The sequence below is a fragment of the Sardina pilchardus genome, chromosome 19 (genome assembly GCF_963854185.1).
Source record: "Sardina pilchardus chromosome 19, fSarPil1.1, whole genome shotgun sequence".
In the NCBI taxonomy this organism is placed as follows: domain Eukaryota; kingdom Metazoa; phylum Chordata; class Actinopteri; order Clupeiformes; family Clupeidae; genus Sardina; species Sardina pilchardus.
This window is the reverse complement of record NC_085012.1, coordinates 28,989,850-29,016,956: the sequence shown is the minus strand read 5'-3', so window position 1 is coordinate 29,016,956 and position 27,107 is coordinate 28,989,850. Positions and strand designations below refer to the sequence as shown.

The 27,107-nt window shown below is 48.0% G+C and overlaps 2 protein-coding genes across 25 annotated transcripts in view; both read right to left on the bottom strand.

Annotated features, from left to right (window-relative positions):
* Positions 1–9,407, bottom strand: part of scrib (scribble planar cell polarity protein) — an 85,085-nt gene extending 75,678 nt beyond the window's left edge. For all 22 annotated transcript variants that reach the window (XR_009936370.1, XR_009936371.1, XM_062521268.1 and 19 more), the window contains exon 1: positions 7,970–9,407. Coding sequence is in view for 20 of the 22 variants with exons in the window: in XM_062521268.1 (XP_062377252.1) it covers positions 7,970–8,128 (159 nt within the window). In the remaining 2 variants the exon portion in view is untranslated. The remainder of the gene's footprint in view (positions 1–7,969) is intronic.
* Positions 9,408–10,153: 746 nt separating this feature from the next.
* LOC134065688 (dnaJ homolog subfamily C member 13) overlaps positions 10,154–27,107 on the bottom strand; it is a 49,451-nt gene continuing 32,497 nt past the window's right edge. For 2 of the 3 annotated variants that reach the window (XM_062520680.1, XM_062520681.1), the window contains 34 exons: positions 26,951–27,054; positions 26,068–26,227; positions 25,873–25,935; positions 25,638–25,739; positions 25,380–25,484; positions 25,011–25,213; positions 24,697–24,781; positions 24,244–24,398; positions 23,781–23,826; positions 23,530–23,684; positions 23,223–23,424; positions 22,853–22,968; positions 22,646–22,724; positions 22,264–22,399; positions 21,692–21,876; positions 21,456–21,530; positions 21,042–21,161; positions 20,667–20,849; positions 20,031–20,258; positions 19,654–19,767; positions 18,327–18,443; positions 17,520–17,697; positions 17,080–17,171; positions 16,495–16,594; positions 16,002–16,076; positions 15,567–15,679; positions 15,125–15,294; positions 14,841–14,883; positions 14,511–14,684; positions 13,852–14,031; positions 13,370–13,510; positions 13,004–13,147; positions 12,702–12,801; positions 10,154–11,504 (listed from right to left, as the gene is read on the bottom strand). In XM_062520680.1, coding sequence (XP_062376664.1) covers positions 11,407–11,504; positions 12,702–12,801; positions 13,004–13,147; positions 13,370–13,510; positions 13,852–14,031; positions 14,511–14,684; positions 14,841–14,883; positions 15,125–15,294; positions 15,567–15,679; positions 16,002–16,076; positions 16,495–16,594; positions 17,080–17,171; positions 17,520–17,697; positions 18,327–18,443; positions 19,654–19,767; positions 20,031–20,258; positions 20,667–20,849; positions 21,042–21,161; positions 21,456–21,530; positions 21,692–21,876; positions 22,264–22,399; positions 22,646–22,724; positions 22,853–22,968; positions 23,223–23,424; positions 23,530–23,684; positions 23,781–23,826; positions 24,244–24,398; positions 24,697–24,781; positions 25,011–25,213; positions 25,380–25,484; positions 25,638–25,739; positions 25,873–25,935; positions 26,068–26,227; positions 26,951–27,054 — 4,341 coding nt within the window. In that variant the 3' untranslated portion in view covers positions 10,154–11,406. Of the gene's footprint in view, positions 11,505–12,097; positions 12,203–12,701; positions 12,802–13,003; positions 13,148–13,369; positions 13,511–13,851; positions 14,032–14,510; positions 14,685–14,840; positions 14,884–15,124; positions 15,295–15,566; positions 15,680–16,001; positions 16,077–16,494; positions 16,595–17,079; positions 17,172–17,519; positions 17,698–18,326; positions 18,444–19,653; positions 19,768–20,030; positions 20,259–20,666; positions 20,850–21,041; positions 21,162–21,455; positions 21,531–21,691; positions 21,877–22,263; positions 22,400–22,645; positions 22,725–22,852; positions 22,969–23,222; positions 23,425–23,529; positions 23,685–23,780; positions 23,827–24,243; positions 24,399–24,696; positions 24,782–25,010; positions 25,214–25,379; positions 25,485–25,637; positions 25,740–25,872; positions 25,936–26,067; positions 26,228–26,950; positions 27,055–27,107 lie in introns of all 3 variants that reach the window. The other variant, XM_062520682.1, reaches the window with a different exon arrangement.

Here is a 27,107-nt window from a genome sequence, read left to right as displayed (position 1 = left end):
CACAGGAATCATTTCCCACTGGAGGGGCAAGAGAGGGGGGGGCTTGTGCTAATCCATCTCCGGAATAAACCTCTCTATGCTCCGTGTGTGTGTGTGTGTGTGTGTGTGTGTGTGTGTGTGTGGAGGGTATGTGTATATGGAGTGGGGCAGGATGTAGGGGCCAGCTGGTCATTGCCTCACACAAAAGGAAGCAAGACTCTGGGTCCTGCCGCACTGCTTAATTAAAAGCCTCTCAATATCCCCCTACCCTCAACACACACACACACACGAGAACCGGATAGCTCAAATTGCAGCAATCACACACACTGCACAGCCTTTCCCTCTTCAGCCAAGGCGTGTAACAGCATAAGATTCTGAAACGTTATAGGACTGTATGCACACACGTGTATTTGTAGATTCTCACTGCAAAGCCACTGATTAGTTTAGGATTTCCTCCCTAGGAACTACAAGACGTGCTAATGAAAAACAAAAACAATATCCTCACAATCTATGAATTAATCAATTCAATCAATTTAAGAATGCAGTCATGTTCCAATTAAAACCGATACAACCATCAGAGTGGCAGTGATAAAAACGCTATCTCACATGGATGTTTAGCATTGATCTGGTGTGGCAATAGGTCTATATGCAGTCCAACACACCACATACTTAAATCCCCGCAGGCCACTCCAATACGGACTGCAGAGCCGACAGTTGGATGGCCGATAACGTCTGGTCTGTCCAAGAGCATCAGTAGCTCCAGTCGCTGCAGTGTTTGTGCAGCTCCACCAACACAGACTAGTTTACAGACCATTCAACATGTTGCTCTAGCTGGCCACTTAACTTGCCTATTGCTGCTAAGACGCACAGTGCAATCGTCAGAGGTCTTTAATGAGCAATAAGTTGAGTGGAAATTGTACGCAGGCACTGGTTAGGAACGTGTTTCTTTATCTGCACATCTTATCCGTATATCACACTAGCAGCAGAGCTCAGGCAAATGTGCCAGAGGACGATGGGCAGTCACTGCTGTAGCACAGAGTGCAACTTATTTCTGCCCACACAGGTAGGGTGTGCTTTAGACAGCGAGGTGTGCATTCACCTTTAGTCGGAGCAGTAGGACTCTCATTCAGGGAGAGATAAAGGATAGAGGGAAGAAGAGATGCAGAGAAAGCGAATGAAATAGAAAGAGAAAAAGAAAGACAGAGAGAGAGGTGAAGAGATGTTGATCGTGATGATGGAAGCAGGCGGTATGAAACACGGGGGAAGAGAAAAATAAAATGTGTGTGTGTGTGTGTGTGTGTGTGTGTGTGTGTGTGAGAGAGAGAGGGAGAGACAGTAGAATGAGCGAGTGTGGCTTTTACCGCAGAGCGCACAGTGGCAAAGGTGATTTATCAGCAAGGCTGGCACAGTCCTGAGCAGCCGGCTTTACTGCAGCAGCAAACACACACACACACACACACACACACACGCCATTCAGCACATGCACACCAATGTACACAGAAGCAGAGAAGCAGGGAGACAGAGTACACAGGGAGGAGGAAAGAAGGAAAAAAGAAAAGAACACAAGATCCTCCTTTATTTGATCAAACATTTCTTTTAGGTGAAACGGCACTAAGCTTGAGATTGATATGGCCGACGGGTTGCATGTGTACACAGTCATCCATGTTGTATCTGTTCAGTGTTCACGCGATACTTTTAGGGTCAGAAGACACATTGCATATTTTATTTATTTAGCGGTTTTAAAATGTAACTCTAACAATGATGATAATAATACATTTTATTTATAATGCACGTATCACTAATCTCAAAGTGCTACAGATTAAAAGCAAAAATAAGATAACTAGTTTATATGAAGCCATCATGGTCTTACAAACATACGAGCATGAACAACTGAATTGATGTAGACACGCTCACTGCTCACTCAACACCTTCCATGAACTCTCTCAGGTGCACACCGACAGGCACCCAGCGCAGAGGGGCCCTGCAGGAAACACTTCTGTCAGATGCCATGGATAATGCATTAGAGGGTGTGTGTGTGTGTGTGTGTGTGTGTGCGTGGGTGTGTGTGCGTGGGTGTGGATGTGGGTGTGTTCGTTTTCACAGACGAGCGGACTGCTAATCTGCCCCCAGGCGTTCGGATGCTGGGGAGGGTCTGTTGGCAGTGTGTGTACATGCACACGTGTACAGTGTCTGTGTGTAGTCAAACACAGCAAAAAGCTGTTAATTAAAGGGTAAGGAGGAAAAAAAAGAGCATGCATACAAAATATGACTTAGAAGGGAAATGACCCATTTTCCTCAAACCCACGGATACACACACACACTCAGATTCTGGTGGCCTGATTTGCAGTGCTGTGTGGTGTGTTTGTGTGTATAGGATGCATGATTTGCGTAGCAGTGGGCCGACAGTCTGGGGTGGTCATCAGTGACACACCCCCCCGCAGGCCACAACTCAGTAAGTGTGTGTGTGACTCACAGGTCAACTGTCTGGCATAAGTCTCCTCATTTCCCTCTCCACACACACACGAGCACGCACGCACGCACACGATATGCCTCTTCGCTCTAGATGGTCGAAGGCAGAGCTGTGCCGCTGCTGATGTAGCCTCTTGCCGCTACGCTACGCACTGCAGCATGCTCTGATGGTGTGGCCATATGGTGAAAACATCTGATGTAGATACACTTCCACTCGCCTACCGTCAGGGTCAGATCAGAGTGCTGCCTGCCCTGCGCCACATCCCAGATTTGAGGGAAGGGCTCACAGGCTCACCCTCACTGGAGCGCTCATCTATTAGTTAAGACTGCGCTCTACCTCATCAGCAAAGACTTCAGCAAGTTTCAAATCTGAAATATGCTGAACATGCTACAACGAGAGTAAATAATTAAGGCCTCAGGTGAGAATGACGTGTGTGTCTCTCTCTCTCTCTGTGTGTATGTGTGTGTGTGTGTGTGTGTGTGTGTGTGTGGGGCGTCTACAGGACACTTGATCCAGGGACAGGACACTTAGTAGGGTGGGGTGCTGCTGGCTCAGGAACCTGTTCTGCGGACTGCAGACAGCTGGACACGCCTACATCCTTTATGTTGATCTGCTGTTCACAATGTTATGACACCCAGTTAGTCACAGTTGCACATCTAGGCCATTACTGAAAAACCATGAGACAGGGGACTGAAGAATCTTTACAGAAAGGCTCTCCAGCTGTCTGAAGGCTGACCACTTCAGAGCCGATTCAGAATGTTCCAGTGAATTAATACGGAGCCAATGGAAATCTTTGAATGAAAATGCAAACTCAATTAGTCCTTTTTTCCCCCGATAATCTAGGTCTTTGAATAAACTTCATGCCTGGCACGGGAGTTGATCATGAGACGACCCTCTGGGGACCATGAGCGACTGGATGACTGCTGCTGTGATGACAGTAGAGGACTTGAACAGAGCCCATCGTGCTCTGTGTAAGCATAGCAGGCCCTAATGCAAACACTGTACAACAACTTTGTTAGCTTAAGCGGACACAGGCGACCTTGGCATTCAGTGCGATCGCAAAAAAACTAACAGCGGACTTCGGCACAACCTTTCCCAACTCGCACGCACACACAAACACAAACACGGACCATACACAGGCACACACACAGACCATACACACACACACACACGCACACACACACACACACAGTGCTGCAGTTGTTTACATCCACGTGAGTGGCTCCCTGTGCTCGCAGGCCCTCGGGCCTCCTCCCCGTGTGGTTCCAGGGCCAAGGCCAGCGCGGACCGCGGAACGCAGAACACACAGAGCAAACAAAAGGGCCGGACAGCCAGCCCTGACATCTAATCCGTGTGGTTTGCCGGAGGGGCCGTCAGGCCACTGAATGGGCCACTATGTAACCTGTCACCAGACCAAAGCCTCGTCAGTCAAAGCCCTTACGAGCCTCTCCTCTGCTCTCTCCTCTCCTCCTCACCACCACTGGCCCACTCACACACCACCTCTCTCTCCGCCTCATAGCCTCTCTCTCTCTCCCCCTCGGACCATGTTTAGCTGGGACTCCCAGGGACCTACTTACAATTCTTCAGAAGAACTGAAAAAAAGAACATGGTCCATTTCCATGGTTTTCCCATCAGATTTTTCTTCCTCTCCCCCCCCCCCCCGCCCCAATTTTCCTCACTTGTCTCTTCCTGTTGCCCCTAAAAGCAGAAGATTGCAAATCCATGCTCCAGGTTGGCAGCATCTGAGCCGACTGTTCCAGCGGGAAGTTTCTAGGCATCCGTCCACCCCAGTGTGACATCCTCACGGCCAATCGTTTATTGAGCAGACATTCTACTGAGGTCTAACATGGCCACTTCCTTTCACGACGGACTTAAAAGGAAAACAGGAGGCACAGTACTCCATTACCACGGGACACAGAACAGTTTCAGATCCTGTTGGAAATGGCGAGCTTTACCGAAAGCTGTGGGGACAAACAGATCCTAGATCTGTGATTCCAGAGCGGACGGTAACCATGGCAGCGGGCCAATAAAAAGGCGGGGCTAATACCTTTCAGTTAGCCCCCCCCCCCCCCCTGTCCCTCTTTGCCGTCGCCATGGCGAAGCCAGAGAGTCCTCAGAGGAGCTGGTGCGCTGAGCGACTACACAAAAGGAGCATTAAAGAGAGCTGCAGATTAGAGCATTGCGTAATGAGTGTGTGTGTGTGTGTGTGTGTGTGTGTGTGTGTGGCAGAGACACTGAGGGGGAATTCCTGCTCACTCCTCTCTGATACGTTGGAAGAGAAGCGCCTAACTCGGCAGAGCAGAGAGTCGCAAGCTCAGTCCTGAGCTGGCCACAATCTCATTTCCCTCAGGGGCCGTGCTGTTTACCATGTTTACTCAGCGTGCCTTTTTTTGTGCTCTTCTCTATACATGACCTTAATTTCTGTTTATGGGTCAGGCTTGGCCTTTTTTCTCCCCCCTTCTCGCCGAACTTCCCAAAAGCACAGGCCAGTCATAGCGCTTCTCCGCAAGCGATAACCAGCTGCTCTGCAAACTCTGCTGCACCAGGAGTCCAGCTCCCGCCAACAATGGCGGACTTAATCTTCAGAGGGGCCAGGTGGACGGGGAGGGCTGGCGGTGGGGATGGATCCAGGGTGAACTCCGTAAGACTCTGCCCGGGCGCGTAAAGCTCCATCTGCTCAGGCCGCGCCGAGACCACCGTGGCCACACCTGCTCCCAGACGCACGCGCCCGTGGGCCACTCGAGCTCACGTTAAAAAGAAAAAAATTACGCTGCGCCCGCGACTTGGTGTACGGAGCGGATGCTGCAGACGGTTGCCGTGGTAGCTGTTGTTCTGCGGTGCAACTTGAGGAGGGCAAAACGTCCAGCTCAAATTTCACTCTTTAAAACGAAAATTAGAAAGAAAGAAAAACACACACACACAAAGCTGGGTATTTCAATGGGACACTGGGCTGGCCGGAAACAGCACCCTGAGAGCACACATGAGTGCTTCTTGGCCATGCAAGAGACCTGGAGCCTGAAAGAGGCTGTTCCTCACAGCGGAGGGTCTGGCAGGGTGGTTGGCTAAGCCCTACGCTCCACTAGTCATCTCTGCACAAATCACCCACCTCCCCTCTCTTCAACTCTTCACCCCTTCACCCAGCACACATGGGCACTCATCTGCTTCCCTGGGCTTCTCTGAGAAAGCTTTAGAACTGGTGAGGAGGACATCCTTGCTTTACCTCGTCATGAGGTTGTGGACATCAGAGAGAAGTGGCCCTAGTCTGTTTCTCTGTTCAGAATGCTAACCTACTGACTGTCTCTTGGAAATATCCAAGAAGTGAAATGCACATGGCTGACATTTAAGCTGGCAAACACCCAAATTTGGATAAAGCCATACTGGGGGTGCTCTCCATGTAATCTCATTTAAGGCATTTGAGGGGGGACATCTCCACCCCCCCTGAAAGAACAACAAACAAAAAACAAAACACCATCTATTCAGGCGCAACTATCATGGGGGGTGAAGGTGGCGTAAGCAGCTTAGCACGGTCCCTCCAACACCTCGAGCTGTGCCATATGTCACCCCCGATGACCAGCTAGCTACTCAGCCCGACCACACTGTCCTATGCCCAGGGAGTCAAAATATCGCCCTCAGCATCAGTGCCATATCTCTCCACCACTTAAGCTTTCATTCATATTCTCAGATTGACTTGATTTGCACCCTAGTCATCGGTCATTAGTTATGGTCACCCTTTGGGGTTACTTGACAGAAACTAAACTGCCCTTTTCTCAGCGTGAACTCAGGCGTGTAGCCGCGCAGTCTGAACAAGTGCGGTGACGAGCTGATAAGGAAGTCAGATTGACACAAACATGCCCGATAAAGGAGCCCATAGGCAGACAAGTAGGGTCAGGCGTGTACAGGAAAAGGGGCGACCGGGCATCGGATGTTAGAGTATTGCACCACAACACGAGCGGTACTCCACGCTCCCACTGTCATGCCCAGCCATGCCGAGCTCCCAGCATGCCGCGGGGCCAACTGGAGACCATATGCCGGCCGTCTGCATGCGACGCGGGGCACTCTCCACACAGCAAAGACCCTGTCAGCCCTCGTTTGCATCCAGCCGCTGGAGGAGGGTGAGGGTCTGGCACCGCCAAGAAGGGGGGATAGGGAGAAAGGGGCCTCTGTCTGGGCAAATTAGTGGCCTTGTGAGGCTACTGCATCACAGTGGATCCTCCCTAGCAGAGGGAAGGTCACAAGCTCAGCCCCAGGGGCTCTTGGCCGATAGAGTCATTAGTGAGGTAGCCTAATGTTATGTGAGGAGCAGTTGCATCACATGCATTCAGGGAAGACCGGTTGCAGAAAAATGTTACTTAATGGCAATCTGCATATTCTCTTCCCCTTTCTCGGTCTCTCTCCCTGCCTCATCCCCCACTCTCTGTTTGTTCTGCCCATACACTGTACTGCCGGAGTGTGATCATAAACAATGCCATGCAGCTAACTCAGCACTACTGTGCCCCCAACCCACACAACACACACAGGCAAATTAACTCCCTCACTGGAGAGCGCTAATGAAAAGCCAAGGAGCAAAGCTTTTAAAGTGGAGGCACAATACACACTCTCTTCTGCTGGTGAAACAATAGGAGTTTCGCATCAGCTTCTGTGTAATGGGCCCTCACTCTTCCTCACTCCTTAAACCCCATTTGCTTCAATGCTAACCTCTGGCAAACTCCACAACCGGATATGGACATAATCTATGTAAAGACATTGACCTGCAATCCTTCACCTATATCGGCCATATCCATCAAGCTATATGTCAAAAGCTGTCAGAACAGGACAGAATTCCACTGGCTGTTCCAACTGCTAGAGTGTGCAATAAAACGAGAAACAACACAGTGAGCAGTATCTGTATGGGTGCTACCATGCTTCAACGGACCGTTTTGCTCTTTCAGAATACAGATGTTTCATAGCTTATGTCAGTGAAAGCTCTCAACACGCACGCACGCACGCACGCACGTACAGACAGAGACACGCACACACAATCACTCCTTGGCATCATGTCTTCCTCGTCCTGCCACAAACCACAATGGCAGCAGCACAACACTCTGGTGAGAATTACCGAATCCCTGGAACGCAATTAAGTGTATGCATGAGCCCAAGAAGCATGGGGAGAGTGCCCAACAAAATAATGAAAGGCATTAAGACAAAGGCAACAGACTACGGTGGGGAGGCCGAACCCAAATCAACCCCCATCTCCTATAAATACACAGAGGACATGCCGCTGCAGTGGGCTTTTGTCACCATGCGAGAGTGGGAGGAGGTGTGAAGACCATTCCAGGCAGGCCTTCTCTAGGCGAGGGAAACGGGCCACGGTATACTCAGCTCCAGATTTCCTATGCGATTGCAGACCCAAGGCCACTCACATGCGAACGCCGATCAGAGTAGCCTACATTCGCATTAAAATCCAAATACCCGCATCAAAGGCATTTAAATGCCCACCCTATCCTTAGTCACAATCATACAGCGAAAAAAGCAAGAGCTTACCTTGGGTAGCTCCTTGAGCTGGTTGGCGTCCAAAAGCAGTTCCTCTAGGGTTCGACTGTAGCGGTAGATCTCATCGGGGACTGTTTGCAGGGAGCAGTGCCGCTTGTCCACCGACTCGACGTGGCGGTTACAGCGCCACAGGGGAATACACTTCAGCATGTCCGGCCTCCGGGGGAGAAAGGTTGCCGGTGAAACTCAGGCGCTCCACATCGGAGAAAGGAGCCGGAATAGAGCAGAGATCAGGGCAAAGGGAAGGACGATCTCGCAGAGGACCACGGCTGGTTTAGGGAGGATGCAAGAGTCCCAATACAGCCCTTAGCCCCACACAAACAAACAGATGTCCAATCTAAACGACATGCAACTCCACTTAAACTCCAATTATTTTTTGGATTCCAGTTCTTACTCCCAGAAACTCCAATGCGCTCAAGAGTAAATGCTGCGGCGCTAATAGCGAGCGATCAGATCAACTCCCTCTTGGATAGTAAGTTCACCAGCTTGTTAAAATGCGACGAAGATCTTGTAAAGTATACAGAGCTTGCACAAGTATACAGACGCATTTCACAGCATCAATTAAATTGACTAACAGTTACACAAAGATTAAAAGATCGTCTTAAAATCCTAACAACAGGGTTTTCACGTTACAACAGCCAATCCTAATGTTAGACTGCAGAAAATGGGAAGCCAAGCGAGGTTTATGGCAAATTCACAAAAGCGCATTCACCAGCTGTCTTCTAACACGTACAATGACCGTTATCGTTCGTCATCAACATAATCATCTGTCTGCTTTTTGGAATTAAAATTTTAGCCTGCTGTTGTTCTAAAAGTAGTGCACAGCTTTGAGACAATCTAGCTAATTTGAAACGACGTAGCTATAACGTTAGCTACCTAGCTAGCTACCCGGCTAGCAGTGTTATTATCAACGCTGTACGCGAACGTTATCCAACACAAAATAACCTGCAGATGTCTCTTAAAAGGCTATGAGCCAAATTAAACAACAGTCCAACTTTTTACGACATAGTGCGTCAAAATCCCTTTTAAAAGAAGAGGTCAAGGTAAAACCCAAACAACCGAACAGTAAGATGCAGCAACAGGGTAAGTTAATGCATCAGCTAAGTTAGCTTTCCCTCTCTCCTTTGAGCAGGCCACTCCGACTCGTTGGGGGCTGGGCTGCTCACAACCATACGGCACAGCCGGCTTTGTAGCTCTCCGTTGCCCGTCTCGTACGCAAAGTCCGCGGTGACGTGCGCAATGTACGAGTAATTTCTCCGTTCTAGTTTTACTCATACAGCTGGTCAACATGCGTTTGTTACACCTCTGGTAAGTAAACACATGTAGTTTAATCCGCCGGGAGTTGCCTGGCTGTGGAAGCCGCGTTGAGGTGTGCTGTTGTCGAGTTCAGACTGCCCCTGCCAACTCCGCCTTATTATTGTGACTCTAGTTTGTGGATCTATCGCCGTCTCGTCGGCCAACCAACCGCCCTCACTCGCACGTACAATAAATGGCGTATTCGCCATTCACGTGACAGCGCCCTCAAAGGGTTTGGCGGGTTGCTGTCTGACAAAACCATCGTTAGAGAAGAACGCCTCTGTGCGTTTAAACAGAAAATTTCAGAGAACGGAACCCAATGCAAGAAAAGGCATATTTGGATTTAAATATCAACTGTTTACAAAAAGTATAAGATACATGCAAAAGAAGTCCACGTTGCCAATAAATCTGATGTGTAGTTCCCAATCTTATAGTAGTGATTACAATAAGGAGCAGACATCTCTTTCTTTATGACACATGTTCCACTGAAATGGCATGGTCATTACAGTCAAGACTGTAAGAAGTGTTTCTTTCGTAGCGTTGCAAAGTCAGGAAAAATAAATGTATTTAAATGGCAACAGTTTATTCAACACTACTGGGGTAAAGTTTCCCAAAATCAAAACGATTCTTTGACAGCTTGCCAATATTAACTTGATAGACAGACTGATGATCCAAAGCCAGACTTGAAATGTCAACCAGAAAACTGCAATTTAAAGGGACATTGTAACTGAAGTGGAAGTGTCTCTGAAATAATTTGAGCTGCCGCACATAAGCAATTGAAATATGCCAGCCTTATTTTACTCAGTTTCAGCAAATATTCATAATAAACATGTGAACAACACACACAATGTAGATTTGAAATGAAAAGGGGAAAAAACATTGTGAGTTCCCTTTTATTTTTAAAATTTTATGTACAAGTGTGACAGATTTATTTTTTCTTTTTAATGTACATTCAATATAGAAAGTTTATATACGGCATATTACATAGAACATCTCACAAATTGCACTAGTCATTAAGAGATCCGTCATCAGTCATTCACTCGTCCTCAAGAGGTCCACAAGGGGGCATAAATATTCTAGTGCTTTTTGCATCCTGGAGAGAGGATAGAGCATAGAAAAAACAAAAGATTTTCATGAAAAGCTTTTCATTGAGAAGGAAGAAGGGGTAAAGTGATTGGGACAAGTTCACAATTAGAATCAGGTGAGATCGAGATAAAGAGATTGGTGTCTACGTTCCGCCTGTGTTTAGAGCAGATGTCCAAGGGAACGCCACATCATCTAAGGGGGGGGGGGGGGGTCATGATGATGCATCACTTGGTTATCCTGCAAGCTCCTTTTTTTGTTCTTCCCAGCTTTCTTTAAACCACATTCGCACAACACTATAAAACAAGGTCTTTAAAAAAAAAAAAAAAAAAAAAAAACTCATAAGAAGCAATAATCATCGGACAGGTCCGCAGATGAGGGAGAGCTCGGTGGAGAAGCCTCGGGGATGAGATGTTTGGCGCCTGTCCAGTGGTCATGTGGGTGAGGGGAGGCTATCCTCTTGGAGGAAGAGAGGCCAGACGAGTGGAGACGCAGACGTGATAATGATTCCTCAGTCTTTTTCGTGGTCTTTGTTTTCCACACACAGAAACCAAAAATCAATTGTAAAAAATATACTCATACAAAAGTAAACTATTTTCCTTCCTTCAAGGGCGAGAGAGAAAACAACATGAAGAGCTCAAGTCAAATCATAAAACAAACAAACAAAAACACAAGGAAGCTGACAAGACAAAGTTAAAAGAGAGTTAAGTAATCACTGAAGACAACCAGTGCGGTGTCTGGTGGCAGACATTTTGTGAAGATGCGGTGGACATTTTGAGGACATTTGGTGAGGTGCGCATCAACAGGCCCCTCTCCGTTGCCTGCCTTTTCCGATTCATATTGTTTTTAATAGATTTCCATAATATCTCCCCGCTCTTCCTCCTTCCTATTGTTTGCTCGAGGGCTGACGACTGAGCCTGTCTTTTAAGTGTCACTTTGGAGGGTGAGGTAAGGGAGGGGAGGGTGGACAGGGCGGCAGGTGGACGGCAAAGTGTCCGTCTTTGCAGGTTTCAGTCGGGGTTGGGAGTGGAGGGGGACTGGGCGTGCGCTCAGCCCAGGTCTCCAACGTCATTGTCCACCGGGGGAGGGACATTAGGCATCACAGTGGCTCCAGTACCTGCGGTCAGGTAGCCTGCCACTGCTGGACCTGTGAACAGAACCCATCAAATGGACAATCAGCACACACACATGATCACACCCATTCTACTGCACTCAGAGGTGCATTCAAATGTTCCAAGTTGTTTCATTTCAATGGTAACCCTGTATTCAGTATCCATGTATGTTTGTGATGAGTGACAAACTGTTTGCAAAAGATTCTTTTTGAATTAGAATACACCACTGGTCACAAGCACAGCTTGCCTTTGGTCTTGTGATGTTTGGAGAGTCAAGGTGTGCACAGCTTTTTCATGACAGATTCACATTCTGAATAGGTAAAACAAGTCAGCTAAAATCTGTTTAATGGCTAAATGTGATGTTGAAATGATGGAGGATGCAGTGTTTTACACACACAATTAAGTACAAACAAGGAAGAATGGCCATGGATGAATTGGAAAGGCTTTGAGGAATTGTGATAAGGATCTCCCGTTGGACGCTAGTGAAAATGAATGAGTGGAGTAGACGTGCAGTACAACAGTGGGAAATGGAAAATGGGAAACACGAGACATGAAAAATGAGTGAGAAAAGGTGGGAGCTAGAAGAGAGGGGGAGGGGAGGGGAGGGTGGGGCAAGGCTGAAGTGTACCTGTGTTAAAGTAAGACAGAAGAGGGCAACAAGAGCCCAGCATACCCCACTACAGCCCACTCCGCAAGGGACTGCTGGAGGCCAGGAGAGAGGGAGTGGACACACCTGAGGAGGAAGAGACACCCAAGAGAGGAGGAGAGGAGAGGAGAGGGGAGGAGAGGGGAGGAGAGGAGGAAGAGAGGGGAGGAGAGGAGAGGAGAGGAGGAAAAGACACCCAAGAGAGGACGAGTGGAGAAGAGAGGGGAGGAGAGGAGGAAGAGAACGATACGAGGGAGGAGAGATGAGGAGAGACAAAGTAAAGCACAGGAGTTGGAGAGGAAGAGAAGAGAAGAGTATAAGAGACAAGGAAATGGAAAGGACCTTCTACTTCAGGACAAGCAGGTTCAAGCAATCAAAGCCAAGCAGTATTAAAGCTAAGCAGAAGTGTCACAGATGTTAAAGGGGAATCACATGCTTGTGTGTCCGTATGTGTGTGAGTGAGTGAGTGAGTGAGTGAGTGAGTAAGTGACTGAGTGAGTGAGTGTGTGTGTGTGTGTGTGTGTGTGTGTGTGTGTGTGTGTGTGTGTGTGTGTGTGTTTGCGTGTGTGTTCGCGAGCATCTCTACCTGTCAGGTATCCAGCAGCCTGCGATTCTGAGATGAAGAGGTCATGTTTCTGGTCTTTGAAGGCACTCCACACAGTGGAACGAGAAAGGATATCATTCACCTGCAAAACACGGCCCTTTTAGTCATTTGCATACGTTACCTTGGAAAAGGTGTGTGTGTGTGTGTGTGTGTGTGTTCTCTTGCCTCCCAAGTGTCTAGGCTGGAGGGCTTTAGTATTCTGTAAGTGTGTGTGTGTGTGTGTGTGTGTGTGTGTGTGTGTGTGTGTGTGTGTGTGTGTGTGTGTGTTTGTGTTGGGTTAGTACCTGGTCTCCATATTGGAGGCTCCGGGTCATGGACTTGAGGGCTTTGACGATTTGGGCTTTAATGGCCGAGGGGTTGTCCAGGGTCTCCAGCCCGATCCCCTCCAGCATACGCAACAGGTAGGGCACCAGCTCCACCCGCAAGGCCTGCACACACACACGCACGCACACGCACAGAGAGAGAGTTAAGAGACTGATTTTCATATCTAATGCAAACTAGATGTTGTATCAGCCATCTGTTCAGCCAGGATAAATCTGCTCAGGAGTGTGTGATGGCATGTGTGATTGAGAAGTTTGCGTATCAGTTGTCTGTTAGCTGTGCCATAAAGATAGACTGCACTGGAATACTGGTCTGTGTCTGTGTCTTACCTGAGCCACCAGCTCGGTCTGCTCTTTCTGGAACATGCGGTTGAGGGCCTCACAGGCCAGACCAGCCATGTCCGCCCGCACCTTCATCCCACTCATCAGAGGGCCGATCGTCTCCAGAGCTGACATGGAGCGCACACACAACTACAGGGCACAACACACACACACACACACACACACACACACACACACACACACACGCACAAATGTTACATATAACCCATATTGTGGTTTACTGCATGACTGCTCATTGTGACCATGTGGGAGTGGGAAAACAAGAGAGCAGCGTGTGCAGAAAGTCTGTGTGTGTGTGTGTGTGTGTGTGTGTGTGTGTGTGTGTGTGTGTGTGACAGACCCTAAGTATGTCTAGGTGTGTGTATGTATGTGTGTGTGTAAGAGAGAGATTCTAAGTATGTCTAGGTGTGTGTGTGTGTGTGTGTGTGTGTGTGTGTGTGTGTGTGTGTGTGTGTGTGTGTGTATAATACCTCATTGTCAGACAGCACGTGTATGAGGCGGATGGAGCTCTTGGGCACAGCGTTGTTCTTGTGGTTGAGTGCGGCCAGGATCCGCGGCAGGTGACCCAGAGGAGGCACCTGATCAGCCAGCTGCGTCTGCGTGCTGAACAAACACACTGCTGCCGTGGTGACCGTCTCCAAGGCCTCGCCCTAGGGAAATCAAAACAAATGAGATGACGAACGCAGCAATGCTGTGAGCAGTCTGGCAGCAGCAGCAATGCTTTATGGCTCTCCTACACTCATTTGTACTCAGGCAGTGCTGTGTTCAGGCAATGTGAGCAACATTACAAGAAGTAAAAAAAGAGAACCTCATAAGCCTCCTAGTCCTTCATGCCAGACTAACGATCAGTCTATGGTGGTCTGATGTGTGAGTTCAGTGAGTGTACAAGCACTCGACAGAAATCTGTGTATGTGTGGATGTTTAGGTGAACATGTGTATGTGTGTGTGTGTGTGTGTGTGTGTGTGCACATGTGTGCGTGTGTGTGAGTGTGAATATATGTGCGTGTGTGTGTGTGTGTATGTTTATGTGAATGTGAACATGTGTGTGTGTGTGTGTGTGTGTGGATGTTTATGAAGGTGAACGTGTGTGTGTGGGTGTGTGTGTGTGTGTGTGTGTGTGTCTCCTCACGTTGGGGTTGTTCTTCTCCAGCAGGGTGGTGAGGGTCTCCAGCAGGGACACCAGGAAGTCGCGAGGCTTGCGCAGCACCCAGCCCGGCTGAGCGATGAAGATTCGCAGGTAGACTCCTCCCACCTCCAGCTCCCCTTGGCCTGCCGCGTACGGGACCGTGAAGTCCTCCGGCAGCTGCGCACACACACACACACACACACACACACACACACACACACACACACACACACACACACAATTAACACCACAATGCTTCTCTTATTAACATTGTTATGTAGGGCAATTACAGGCATGTTTTGCCAACAGCCAATGAATGAAAAGCAAACCCACCCTCCAGTTGACATCTGGGTTATCTTTCTGCTGTTTAAAGTGCCTGAGAAGAGATCAGAAAAAGAGCGGATGCTTTATCACAAATGAATTAAAAATGAGTTATTCAATTTAAAATAATATAAGCATTGTGTTATTGACAGCGATTTTACATATCTTAATGTTGTGTGTGTCTGTGTGTGCTTGATAGTGTCCAGCTATACAGTAGATGAGTATAAACAGTCTCAAGGAGTTTTGGCGAGGGTGGTGTGTGTGTGTGTGTGTGTGTGTGTGTGTGTGTTTCTTACTCCAGCATCATCTCTCTGACAGTGGTGGAGACGGTCTCGCGTGAGCCGTCATTCCAGATGAGCTCGGGGTTCTCGTGCGTCCCCTCGAAGATGTGCACGGCTGCCTCCGCGTTGTCCCGCATCGCGTCCATGAACACGCCCGGCAGGAAACGCATCAGAGTCAGGCGCACCTGAGACGCAGCACGAGAGAGAGAGAGGGAGAAAAGAGGAAGTGAAGGAAGTGCAGGAAGTACAGGAAGTGAAGAATTGAAGTTCTTCTAACAATAAAAGTCTTACTAACACTACAACACGATTGCAGTACTACAGAACAAAGGTGTTTGATGTCTACTGTGCATCCTTTGGATGTCACCAGATTTAAATCTTTCAGAAACAGCGCTGGACAAACAGTCCCAAAAGGACGCTCGATGACACCGCTGCCTTTGGTCACATCATACTAACTGACCTTTGGTCCCACCAGCTTGTCTGAGGTCATCTTGGAGAAGAGCTCGGCCGTCTGCGAGCGCACCTGCGGGTGGGTGGAGTTACAGAAGAGGTCCAGCAGGTAGATGAGCGCACCTGAGGAGGAACGAGAGGGAGAGTGTTAAAAGCAGTGCGTGTGAATACATAAAGACAGGAACAGCCTTTTAGGCCCTGTGTCCACCAATCGCTTTTTTTGTTGGTTTTTTGTCACCAAAAAAATATTTTTTTTGCGCCGACAGCGCCCTCAACCTCCTTTTCTCAGCACTTTGGTCAGGGCTCATGGAAAAAATGGTCAGCACCAAGGGCGTTGAGCGCTGTGAACACTGAACACTTCATAGAATTTGTATTGAAAATAGCCGCTGTCGATTGGTGGACACTGGTGGAGAGCAACTGAGATGAGAAAGGAAAGTGTGCTCACCCTTGCCCATGGCCTCTTTGACAATCTTAGTGTTGGAGGTGAGGGCGTACAGGGTTTCCAGGACAAGCTGTCTGCCTAGTAAACAAAAGGAAACAGAGTAATGAATACTTACAGAGAGAGAGAGAAGAAAGAGAAAGAGAGGCAGAGATAAAAATTTCTTTTTTTTGTATGTAATAAAGGTTTTTTGAGAATTTCATTTTCAAAGACCCTTTATTACATTCTTTACACAAAGTACTGCAGGATCAGTTTGTCACAATATACCGTCAAATTGAGAGGAAGAGAGAGAGAGAGAGAGAGAGAGAGAGAGAGAGAGAGAGAGAGAGAGAGAGAGAGAGATTGTGATAGAGAAAGAAAGAAAGAAAGACATTAAATTACACCTGGGAGGGACACATCTTATTTTGACGCTAATTCTAAAGACAAAATATGTGATAGTTCTGAATCAGTCCAACAGCACTACTAGCGTCAGCACGCTAAGAGCAGAACGGACTCTTACTGGAGGGCAGGGAGTGCAGCAGCACAAGCAGGTTGGACAGCACCAACGACTCGGCAATGTTGCTCACACAGTCCTGATTAGACGTCACGGTGTTGATGACCTTTGGTAGTGGAGACAATGAGAACACTGGGATTTAACTACATTTAATAGCACTACCAGCAGTCACAAGGTTACACACACTGTGTATGTGTAGAGTGTACAAAAGCTGGGACACTGTTTGACCACAGGTTTCTCTTTTCACACAGGGCTCAGTAGCCTTACTCAATCCCACCAAACAGACTGAAGAAAATGAATAAGGAAACAAGGGCACTATGTTATTTAGTATAAAACTATAACTTGACTTATTTCATATACATATGAAATATATGTGCCAAGCACAGTGTGCATATACATGTATACATACACACTACCAGTCAAAATGTTGGGGTCACTTAGAACATTTCCATCCCAGTCCATTATAGGCATAATACCAGCTGAGATCATTTGCCTTGTTTAAGTTAATCAGGGCAGCAGTTTTCAGATGACATTACTGTATGCGTGGGGACGTCTGATGGGAAGTGATGGACTGTGAGATGCCTACTGTACCTCCAGCGCCAGCTGCTGCACCTTGCCTGCCCCGTGCACCCGCAGCAGGGAGAAGAGCAGCTTGAAGTGGCCGATGCACTCCGTCTCTGAGCCTGGGGGTGGGGAGGGCAGACACAAGGTCACAACATTACTGTACTACAACCTGAATGTCCTCTTCTAGCAGTGGTCGCGACTATTCCTGGATGCTGCGCAACTATTTGATAGATACTCTAGAGAGTGTAGAGCAACGTCTTCATTAAAGATTAAAGCTTATTCTTACATCTTTCTGAGACCATTTCATAAATATTCTCTCAACTCTCAAGAGACTCCTCTTTTGCCAGATACCACAACAGCTCCCATTGACTGCTTCTACAGCCCATTAAACATGATGGCTATGATTCACTGATCCCATTCAGTGCTACTGGTGGTGGTGGTGCTGTGGTGCTGATGGCGAGACTGACCAGGGTTGTTCTTGATGACGTTCCTGAGGGCCTCCAGGGCCATCTCTGCCCAGCGGAGCCTCTGGGCGTGCTGCTGGGACTCCACCTTGTTGGTCTGGGTCATGGCCAGCAGCGTGTGCAGGTACTGGGCCTGGGAGCCCACGTAGTCCAGCAGGCTGGCCGCAAACGCCTTGGGGAACTGGCACGGGGAGAACCACACATTACATTACATTACATTACATTACATTACATACTGTATTCTTATACTTATTTGCTTATATTACATTTAGCAAACACTTTTTAGTCCAAAGTGACTTACACTTACGCTAGTATGTCAACTATGTTACAAGGGATTACATTGTCCTCTGAGCAACTTGGGGTTAAGTGCCTTTCTCAAGGGCACAACGGTGGAAGCCAGGAATTCAACCGACAACCACTGATACAGGGCAGACCCCCGGCCACATCAGGTTGATGGAGTAAATGACCATCAATCAATAATTTATACCATCCCTTGTAACTTAATAATTGATCTTTATGATGTACAGTACAAGATTTACTACTAATGTGTCTCCGACTCATTAGCATTCCAAATCAGCTGTTCCATTAAGTAATGGGGTGGGGAGCGGAAGGCCAATCTAAAGATGCAACTATAGCAAACTACATTTCCTGCAATTCAATTTAGCTTCCAGCAAATGCATTAACTTGGAATAGTTTACATTAGTCCAAGATACACCGATGAAAAGACAAGATAGTAGTGGCCTACTCAGGCACTTAGAAACTTTAGATGCTGAGTCAGTGGAACACTGCCACACACTGTGTAATCCTTACCTCCAGAGGGAAGGCCGGCTGCTCGTTGTAAACACGAACAAAGATCTCCCCGACGATCAGCTCTTTGCCGTGATCACTGAACACAAACTCAGCGCCAAAGTTCTTGTCACACTCGCCCTGCAGGAGCAGAAACAAACATGAATCACGGAACTGCACGGAACAGCAGAGCCACATTATGTTCACCTTTTGACCTCTGAGGGGCAGATGTACTAACGCTTTTGCACCCACTTCAGGCGGATTTGTTTCGCAATGTGCGCATGTAAAGATGGCGAGGTATGTACAAACAAGCCGCAATGAGGTGAAGACGCAGACTGCCTGTCGCGGGAGCTGAGAATGTCAAATTGCGCTTTTCTGTCTCATGCATATGCATATCAGATGAGAGTGGGAGGTTCGTGTAAATAGATGGGAGGAGAAGCATAAAATGCGCCCAATTATGTATTCCCCGGTATGTACTAAAACTTCCCATGAAAGCGCACATCTATTTTGCGCCTAAATATTTCCGCCTTGTGAAAGCAGGTGTTAAATGCGGCTTGCTGTTAAATGCATCTATAAGAGAATCTTTCAAAGACAACAGAATTGCTTATTAGACCACCTGTTTGGCGTCTCTGTACTATATCAAAAGCAACCTTAACTTTCGTTGGCCTTTCGAACATCTTACTTTCACTTTCACGCCATCCGCTTAAACTTTCCTACTTGCTAGATTTGAACAGTCTTCCATAGCCTACGTGCACAAGTAATCCAACTGCTCTAAATTATTTTCCTGCTTGTTGACATTATGCATTGTATTATTTCATGATCGCTAAACGTTTGATTCCTTTTAATGCTGTCATCAGTTAACTTCATTCAACTGCACTTCTGATTGAAGTGTCGTTCAGTTGTTAACCTTCGCTAATTGCGTTAGGGGGCGGAGAACAGCGCAGATTACCCAACGAATTTCAGGATTGTTAAATAGGACATACGCTGAAGTATCATAGCGTGTGCTTTCTGTGTGTTGGCTATGGCGCAGTTAACGCCCCGATCGTTAATCTACGTACATCTGGCCCCCAGTGTCGATAGACAGACAGGTAAATGACAGGTGGGGTGAGAGGTAAATGACAGGTGGGGTGACTGGTGAATGACAGGTGTGGTGACAGGTGGGGTGACAGGTAAATGACAGGTGTGGTGACAGGTGAATGACAGGTGGGGTGACAGGTGGGGTGACAGGTGAATGACAGGTGGGGTGACAGGTAAATGACAGGTGTGGTGACAGGTGAATGACAGGTGGGGTGACAGGTGGGGTGACAGGTGAATGACAGGTGGGGTGACAGGTGGGTTCTCCGTCGCTCACCCTCTTGATGTTGCCCTCCTGCTGCTCCTCCAGGAACTCTAGCAGCTCGGCACGGGTTCCGTTGTTCCAGATCAGGTATGGGTTCTCTGAGTTACTGTTGAGCAGCTTCAGCACCTGCACACAGCCATCAGAGGCATCAGTCAGAGATACAGTCCTCAAATATCAATAATGATACGCTCCTTAAATATCAATAATGATACGGTCCTTAAATATCAATAATGATACAGTCCTTAAATATCAATAATGATACGGTCCTTAAATATCAATAATGATACAGTCCTTAAATATCAATAATGTAAACCAGTGTAACCAGTGTAACCAGTGTGTCTCAGGTGTGTCTGCAGACACTAAACGCTCGAGCGTATCCCTCGACCCACCTCCGCAGGTGCTCCAGATGCCAGCTTGCGGGAGATGTAGGGCGTCAGCATGGCCGCTAGGCTCTTGCGGACGGTAGGGTTTTCTGGCGGCGTCCCTCCCGGGCCGTCCAGGCCGTTGGGCTGCCCCTCCTCGTGGTCACCCGTGCCGGCGGTGATGGCCGCCATGCTGCCGTAGCCACCCAGACGCGCCAGCGACACCAGGCTCAGCTTGGCCAGGCTGTTGGCCACCTACATCACATTACAGTGCATTACATTGCATTACATTACATTACATTACATTACATTACATTGCATTGCATTACATTAAACTACATTACATTACATTACATTTGACTGACGCTTTTTAAGCCAAAGCGACTAACAACATAGTAAACAATTTAGGCCTTTTTAAAGCAATTCTCGCCAAAATTCTAGAAAAAAAGTTTAATCACACACATCCAAGTTATTAGGGTGCAGGAGCACACATATACGGCTCAAAGAGAAAGTGAAGCTCCGCAGAGCTCCCAATAGAGTTCCTTTATATTTATCAAGTGACGTTTCAAGCCCTTACTGCCCTTCACTTTGTCCTTCTCACAGCCATGCTAGGATAAAAAGCTAGAGTGCAATAAGAGTGTGTGCATGGGTGAGGGCGCTCACCTCCTGCTGGTTGGTGTCCTGGTTGGCCTGCACACCGCTCTCCTCCAGCGTGTAGTCGTAGTTGAAGAGCGCCGGCACCAGGTGCCACAGCACGCCCGCGTGGTACAGGTGCGTCTGCAGGAAGAAGTCCACCGCAAAGGAGCTGACGCACTGCACCGCCAGGGCAGCCAGACGAGGCAGACCCTGAGGAGAGAGAGAGAGGGAGGGGGAGAGAGAGAGGGAGAGAGAGAGGGAGAGAGAGAGGGAGAGGGAGAGGGAGAGAGGTGAGTGAGCAGAGAACAAATAAGATCAAAATAATACAATCCCATGATTATTTGAAAGCTATGATATAAAAGCTAAGCTTCTGATCAATCCCCAAGTTGTTTTTAGCGTTACCTTGCCGTAGAACAGCACGTGACACACGTCTCTGATGATGTTGGGCAGCTCGATGATCTTCTCCCTGCACTCCTCAAACTGGGCCGCCACACTGTAGCACTTACAGATGTGCCCGCACACCTGACAAACACACACACACACACACACACACACACACACACACACACACACACACACACACACACACACACACACACACACACACACACACACACACACACACACACACACACACACACACACACACACACACACACACACACACACACACACACACACACACACACACACACACACACACACACACACACGCACACACTTTGTAGTAGTGACTAGAGATCTGCTGTAGGCTATTGATGATAAGGTCATTACTGATCCAACGTGGGATACTCAAGCATGTGAGTTTAAGCGTACCTGCACAGCCATGTCATCAGGCTTGCTGGAGGCGGTCAATACTGCAACACAACGAGACAGCGCCTCTAACAAGATCTGCCCAGGGAAGACAGGAAGCAAGAAAGAGGCATTCAGGTGCATTATGGGTAGTGGCAGTTAGTGGATTTCCCAACAGCGCTCAATACTGAAGTGCTCATGTGTGTTGATGCAATATTCAGAAGGTAAACAATGTTGTCGGTCACTATTGACGACTCTACCTCAATGCCGCTCTCCCGACGCAGCTCCTCAGCGTTGAGGGCGGAGCAGTTGACCGTGTGGAAGGCCAGCTCTGCTGCCGCCGGCAACAGGGGCGAGGTCTTCGAAAACAGCTGCTGGTCTCCCGTCTCCATGGTGATGGTCTTGATCAGCATGGGGTAGCCGGCATACTTGTAGGGCTCCAGTTCTAATAGATCACACACACAAATAGATTCACTGAGTAAATAAATAACTCACTAACATAAATAAATCAAGCTAACAAACTGACTAACTCACTAAATAGTCTCTATTACTATTGTAGGCATTCACAAATACTGCAATAATTAAGGGGGGCGGGGCTTAGCCAAAGGTGAAAGATTAATCAAACAAGTTACAATCACTACTAGCTATGTAACCACAACCACCTCTAACTACTGTATGTCCAATGTGTTTCCCATGAGATGTGATGAGCAACAGTTAAATCACAAATATGAAATGCCTCCATTTAAAAAACACCACAGATAGTCAGGACTCAGGAGCCTAGAGCATCCCAAACTGCCTATGGAGAAGGGAAGGCAGAGGGGTGGCGTCAGACCTTGGCGATGTCTGTTGAAGAGGATGCTTTGGGCTTTGAGGATGAGTATGATGTTCTCAGGGTCAGGCCCATCAACGATGCGTGCCGACTTGGAACAGAGGAACTCGTAGGCCTTGTTCACTTTCTCAAAGATGTCCTGAGAACAGCAGCAGTGCATGAGGAAAGTTAGTTTCCCTTAAACATGATGTCGCACAAAATAACAAACAGATTTCTTAAACTAATATTAATCTAATCTTTCTAAAAGCAGGTCCACAGGCTAAACTACACCAAACAAATTCATACAACAACACAATGGTGCGCGCACACACACACACACACACACACACACACACACACACACGCACGTACGCACACACACGGATCTGCAGCTGTGCACACTCACCCTGCCCTCTGGGTTCTTGTCTGGATGGTATTTCTGGGCCAGGCGGAAGTAGGCCTTCCTCACTTTACTCTCCTCGTGCCTGAGGGGACACACAACACTGCTGACTCTGCTGAGCTTACCACAGGATTAAGATTACACAAGAGGGTGTGACGGGAACAATGACAGGTGTGTGAGGATGTGTGTGTGTGTGTGTGTGTGTGAACTCACTGGCCCTGTCCTTTGGGGAGGTTGAGCACTTCGTAGGCGTCGTCCACAGACATGGAGGGAGGCTTCTTCTCCACCTCTTTCTTCCAGGCCTCCAACGTGTCCTTAAGCAGCTTCACCTGTAGGACACACACACACACACACACACACACACACACACACACACAGTTAGCATAATAAAGAGAAAATCTGTAGTCTAGTCAGAATCTCCAATTATATCCCACATGCAGAGATTTGCTCATTCGAGCATGCACAGTCACTCAGATCTTGTCAAAACTGCCCCAGTAAATCACAAAAGCAAAACTGAACTCACTCCCTTAACATGCGCACACACACATTCATACAGCCACACACACACACACACGTGACGTACAGGGTCTCGTATAGGCCAGTTGGGGAAGCGCGTGGAGTCGCAGAGGTGCCTGAGGTAGTAGATGTTGCAGAAGAGCTCGTAGTCCAGCTGGGGGTAGCTGACCACAGGGATGGGGCAGTACTGGTAGAGCGCCCGCGTGTTGCTCTGGAGACGAGGGCTGAAGTCGGCCAGGTGAGCAGCGATCTTCTCAATCATCATCCGCCTAGAGGGCGCACCCACACACGCACACGCACACAGTTAAGAATCGGGTGCGAACAATGAACATTAAACATGTTCTTCTCATTAATTCTTCAACACACACACACACCTCATCTCGCTGCTCCAGATGGCCTCAGGGGTGTCAAACTCTCCCAGGAAGATTTCAGAGAAGCGTTCAGGCTCGTAGTTCTCCAGGTAGCACACCATGGCCTCGGGCAGCACTGGACCCAACACACTGCGCTGCACTATGTCCTGGCCTTTAGCCTGCAGGGGTCAAGGGTCAAAGGTCAAACACCACTGTCAGGGTCAAGGTCAACGGAGGGTGTTATGGGACAGATCGGATGAGAGACACTGACTCACCTCCTCTGACTTGAAGGCCTGCTTCAGATGAGTGTACTTCAAAAACCTGTTGAAGGAGGACAGGAAGATATAGATGATCAAACAAGGCTCTTTGGGAATAGTACTGCGGAGCATATGGCATCAGGTCTTCTTATGGCTGCCTAATGAGCTTGAGAATGCACTGTGTTGATGGCGTGGCAGACACAAGTACAGGTGAAAAGTGTATGGGTACTTGCACACAACCTGCTAGAGCAGGAAATGTGCACCACAGTCATGGGGTTCATCAGGTCCCTTCCACAGGTGTGTTAATCAAGCACCATGCAGGCTGCATTCATAATCTAGGTGCTTGATTTTCTACACCTGTGGAAAGGGACCTGATGGACCCCATGACTAGGTGGCACAACAGCATTGGAATGCATGTGCCAGATGAGCACACGCGAGCGTGAGTGTATTTCTGGGAGTGTGTTAAAGGGTTCAGGCCGACCTGGCCACAGGCAGCACGTTGGAGCCCGTGTACATCATGATGAAGAAGAAGACGCCGGTCAGGTACAGCCTCTGCAGGTTGGGGTTGTCCTGCATCACCAGGTACATCAGGTTGGCCACCTTCTCCACCAGGATGGGGTCAAAGGTGAGCAGCAGCTGCACGGACACCACGAGCGTGAGAATCAGACGTTAGAAAACAATATGCATCGATTAACACTGCTTAGAGGCCAGATGAAATATAGACCCTTTCAACAACAAGAAAAACAAAAACAATGTTTGAACTGATAATGGAGCCCCCTTGAAATGGTCTGTAAACATGTAATATGTATGAAGATGAAATATATAATATACAATATAAAGGCGTGTAGGATTATTCATCTTGTGCATTCTTGCCATTGTAAACTGGAGTATGCCTGTATTGACCTGCTGGGTATGAGAGTGGTGCACTGCTCACCTGTACGATGTGGGGCAGGCAGGTGTTGTCTGTGATCAGCCTCTTGACTCTGGGTAACGGCCTGATGATGGAGTTGTCCTGGTCTCTACATGGGGGGTGGGGGAGAGAAGTCATCAAATGTTAGAGCACAGCTCATCCCGTTATATACCTACTGTCTGGCTCGGTGTACACAAGTCCCCACAAGCATCCTCACAGCTCCACACCTGTGTGTGTGTGTGTGTGACCTGCTAGGGAAGTAGGAGCACATGGTGATGTAGTAGCAGAACCACATAAATAGTAACCTGTGTGTGTGTGTGTGTGTGTGTGTGTTGTACCTGCTGGGGAAGTAGGAGCACATGGTGATGAGCATGTTGAGGATGAGTGTGGCCAGGTCGGTCTCGTTCATGACGGCCTGCCCCGTGGCCAGCAGGCACCACTTGAGCTGCGGGATGGCCTGTAGGGGGCGCCAGCCGTCCATGCCCTGCGCCCAGCAGCGCGTCTTGGCCGTCAGCGTGCCGTTGGTCCAGAACTCCTGCATCTGATGGGGCAGGCCAAGGAGCACGGAGGTTGGGAATTCAGCACGTTTAGTGAGACAAGAATGACCTAGTCGTTTGTGTGTGTGTGTGTGTGTGTGTGTGTGTGTGTGTGTGTGTGTGTGTGTGTGTGTGTGTGTGTGTGTGTGTGAGAATGTGTGTGTGGCTTACTTCTTCATAGCTGAAAGGTCCTCTCCTTTCTTTGTCAGCGTTCCCAAAGTACCATTCCTTCTCACTCTCTCTCTTCATGTCAGGAGCAGCTTCAATAACATTAGTCTGATGGGACACACACACACACACACACACACAAACAAACATGGAAACACAAATTACACATCATCTTATTTTATTACCCCTCACAACAAGCAAATATCCTAGGTAGTATGATCGCGCTCTCTCTCTCTCTCACACACACACACACACACACACCTGTAGGGGCACAGTGGCTCGGCTAGTGTGTAGGTGTGCAAGGGTCAGCAGGTCCACCAGGATCCTGACCCCGTTGGAGTCCATCACCTCCTTCACATTTTTCTACAAGAGAGGGACATAACAGATGAGCACAGCAGGTAAGTGTGTGTGTGTGTGTGTGTGTGTGTGTGTGTGTGTGTGTGTGTGTGTGTCTCTTGTTAATGCTCCCACTGGAGTGTGTACGTTCATCACTAACCTTGTTCAGTATGAGTTTGTTGAGGAACAGGATCAGCCTGTCTCTTTCCAGTCTATCAGTACACTGTTGAGACACAGAAACACTTGGCTCAGGTTGTGGCCTTATGAGGTGCAGTCTTCGTTAATATCTGTTCCAATGACGAATAAAGCTATTCTCTTCTATACCGATGACGTAGTTACACTTTGAGCTACTCACCCGGTCCAGCATGCCCACAATATATTTGGTGTCGGTGAACGGTCCAATCTCCTCACAGCATTTACCGTAAACTATGGTCAGAGCCTGCAGACACAGGCACTTCATGGCCACTTTGGGTGTGAGCAGGAAGCGGTGGTAGAGCTCGTTAAAGAACTCATACCTGAGGAGGGGCAGAAGGGAAACAGAGAGCGCTTAAAGACTGACCAAGAAAGAGGGAGAGAAAAGACATCATCAATCAGCACAGAGGAGTCAATGCCACGGAATGAATGTAATGAGCTACGTGTTGAGATAGCACTGCATTACCTTAACACTGATACATGATGACGAAGACACAGCCCAATTTACTCTCTCGTGGCGATTTGTTATCTTCTAATTAAACTATAATAAGTTATGCATGTAGTTCTTAATATAGTCTCGAGGAGATACTCTGACTCAATATGCCGAGCTCTCTGGAAGCGTTGGAAGGGTGTGAAGCTATAAATGACCGTGTGACGTGTATTTAACCAGGCTTGCCATCTTTCAAATAACCAGCTTTGAAGAGAACTCACTGATGTTCTGGAACACACATTGTCTCTTAACACTGAATAGACCTGTGTGTGTGGCTTCCTTTGATCAAGATTAAAGGCCCATTCAGATCGCAAGAGACCAGTGATGAGAGACCAAGAAATGTTGTCATTCAGTGATTACAAGCGAACCATCTAACCAAATATCAAATTGATCACCTAACCAAATATCAAATTGATCACCTAACCAAATATCGAATTGATCACCTAACCAAATATCAAATTGATCACCTAACCAAATATCAAATTGACCACTGAGCCAGTTGTAACTTTTGAGGCAATGGGTGATGGGTGAGCTGAAGACCAGCGTTAGTTCTTACGATCTCTTGATGGCCCCAGACTCCTCGTTCTCATCTTCCTCCAGAAGCAGCCGCAGGTAATAATCACCAATCTTTATCTCGTCTGAAAGGCACTCGTACTTCACCTGATAACACACAAACACACACACAATCATAATCGCATACACACATAAACACA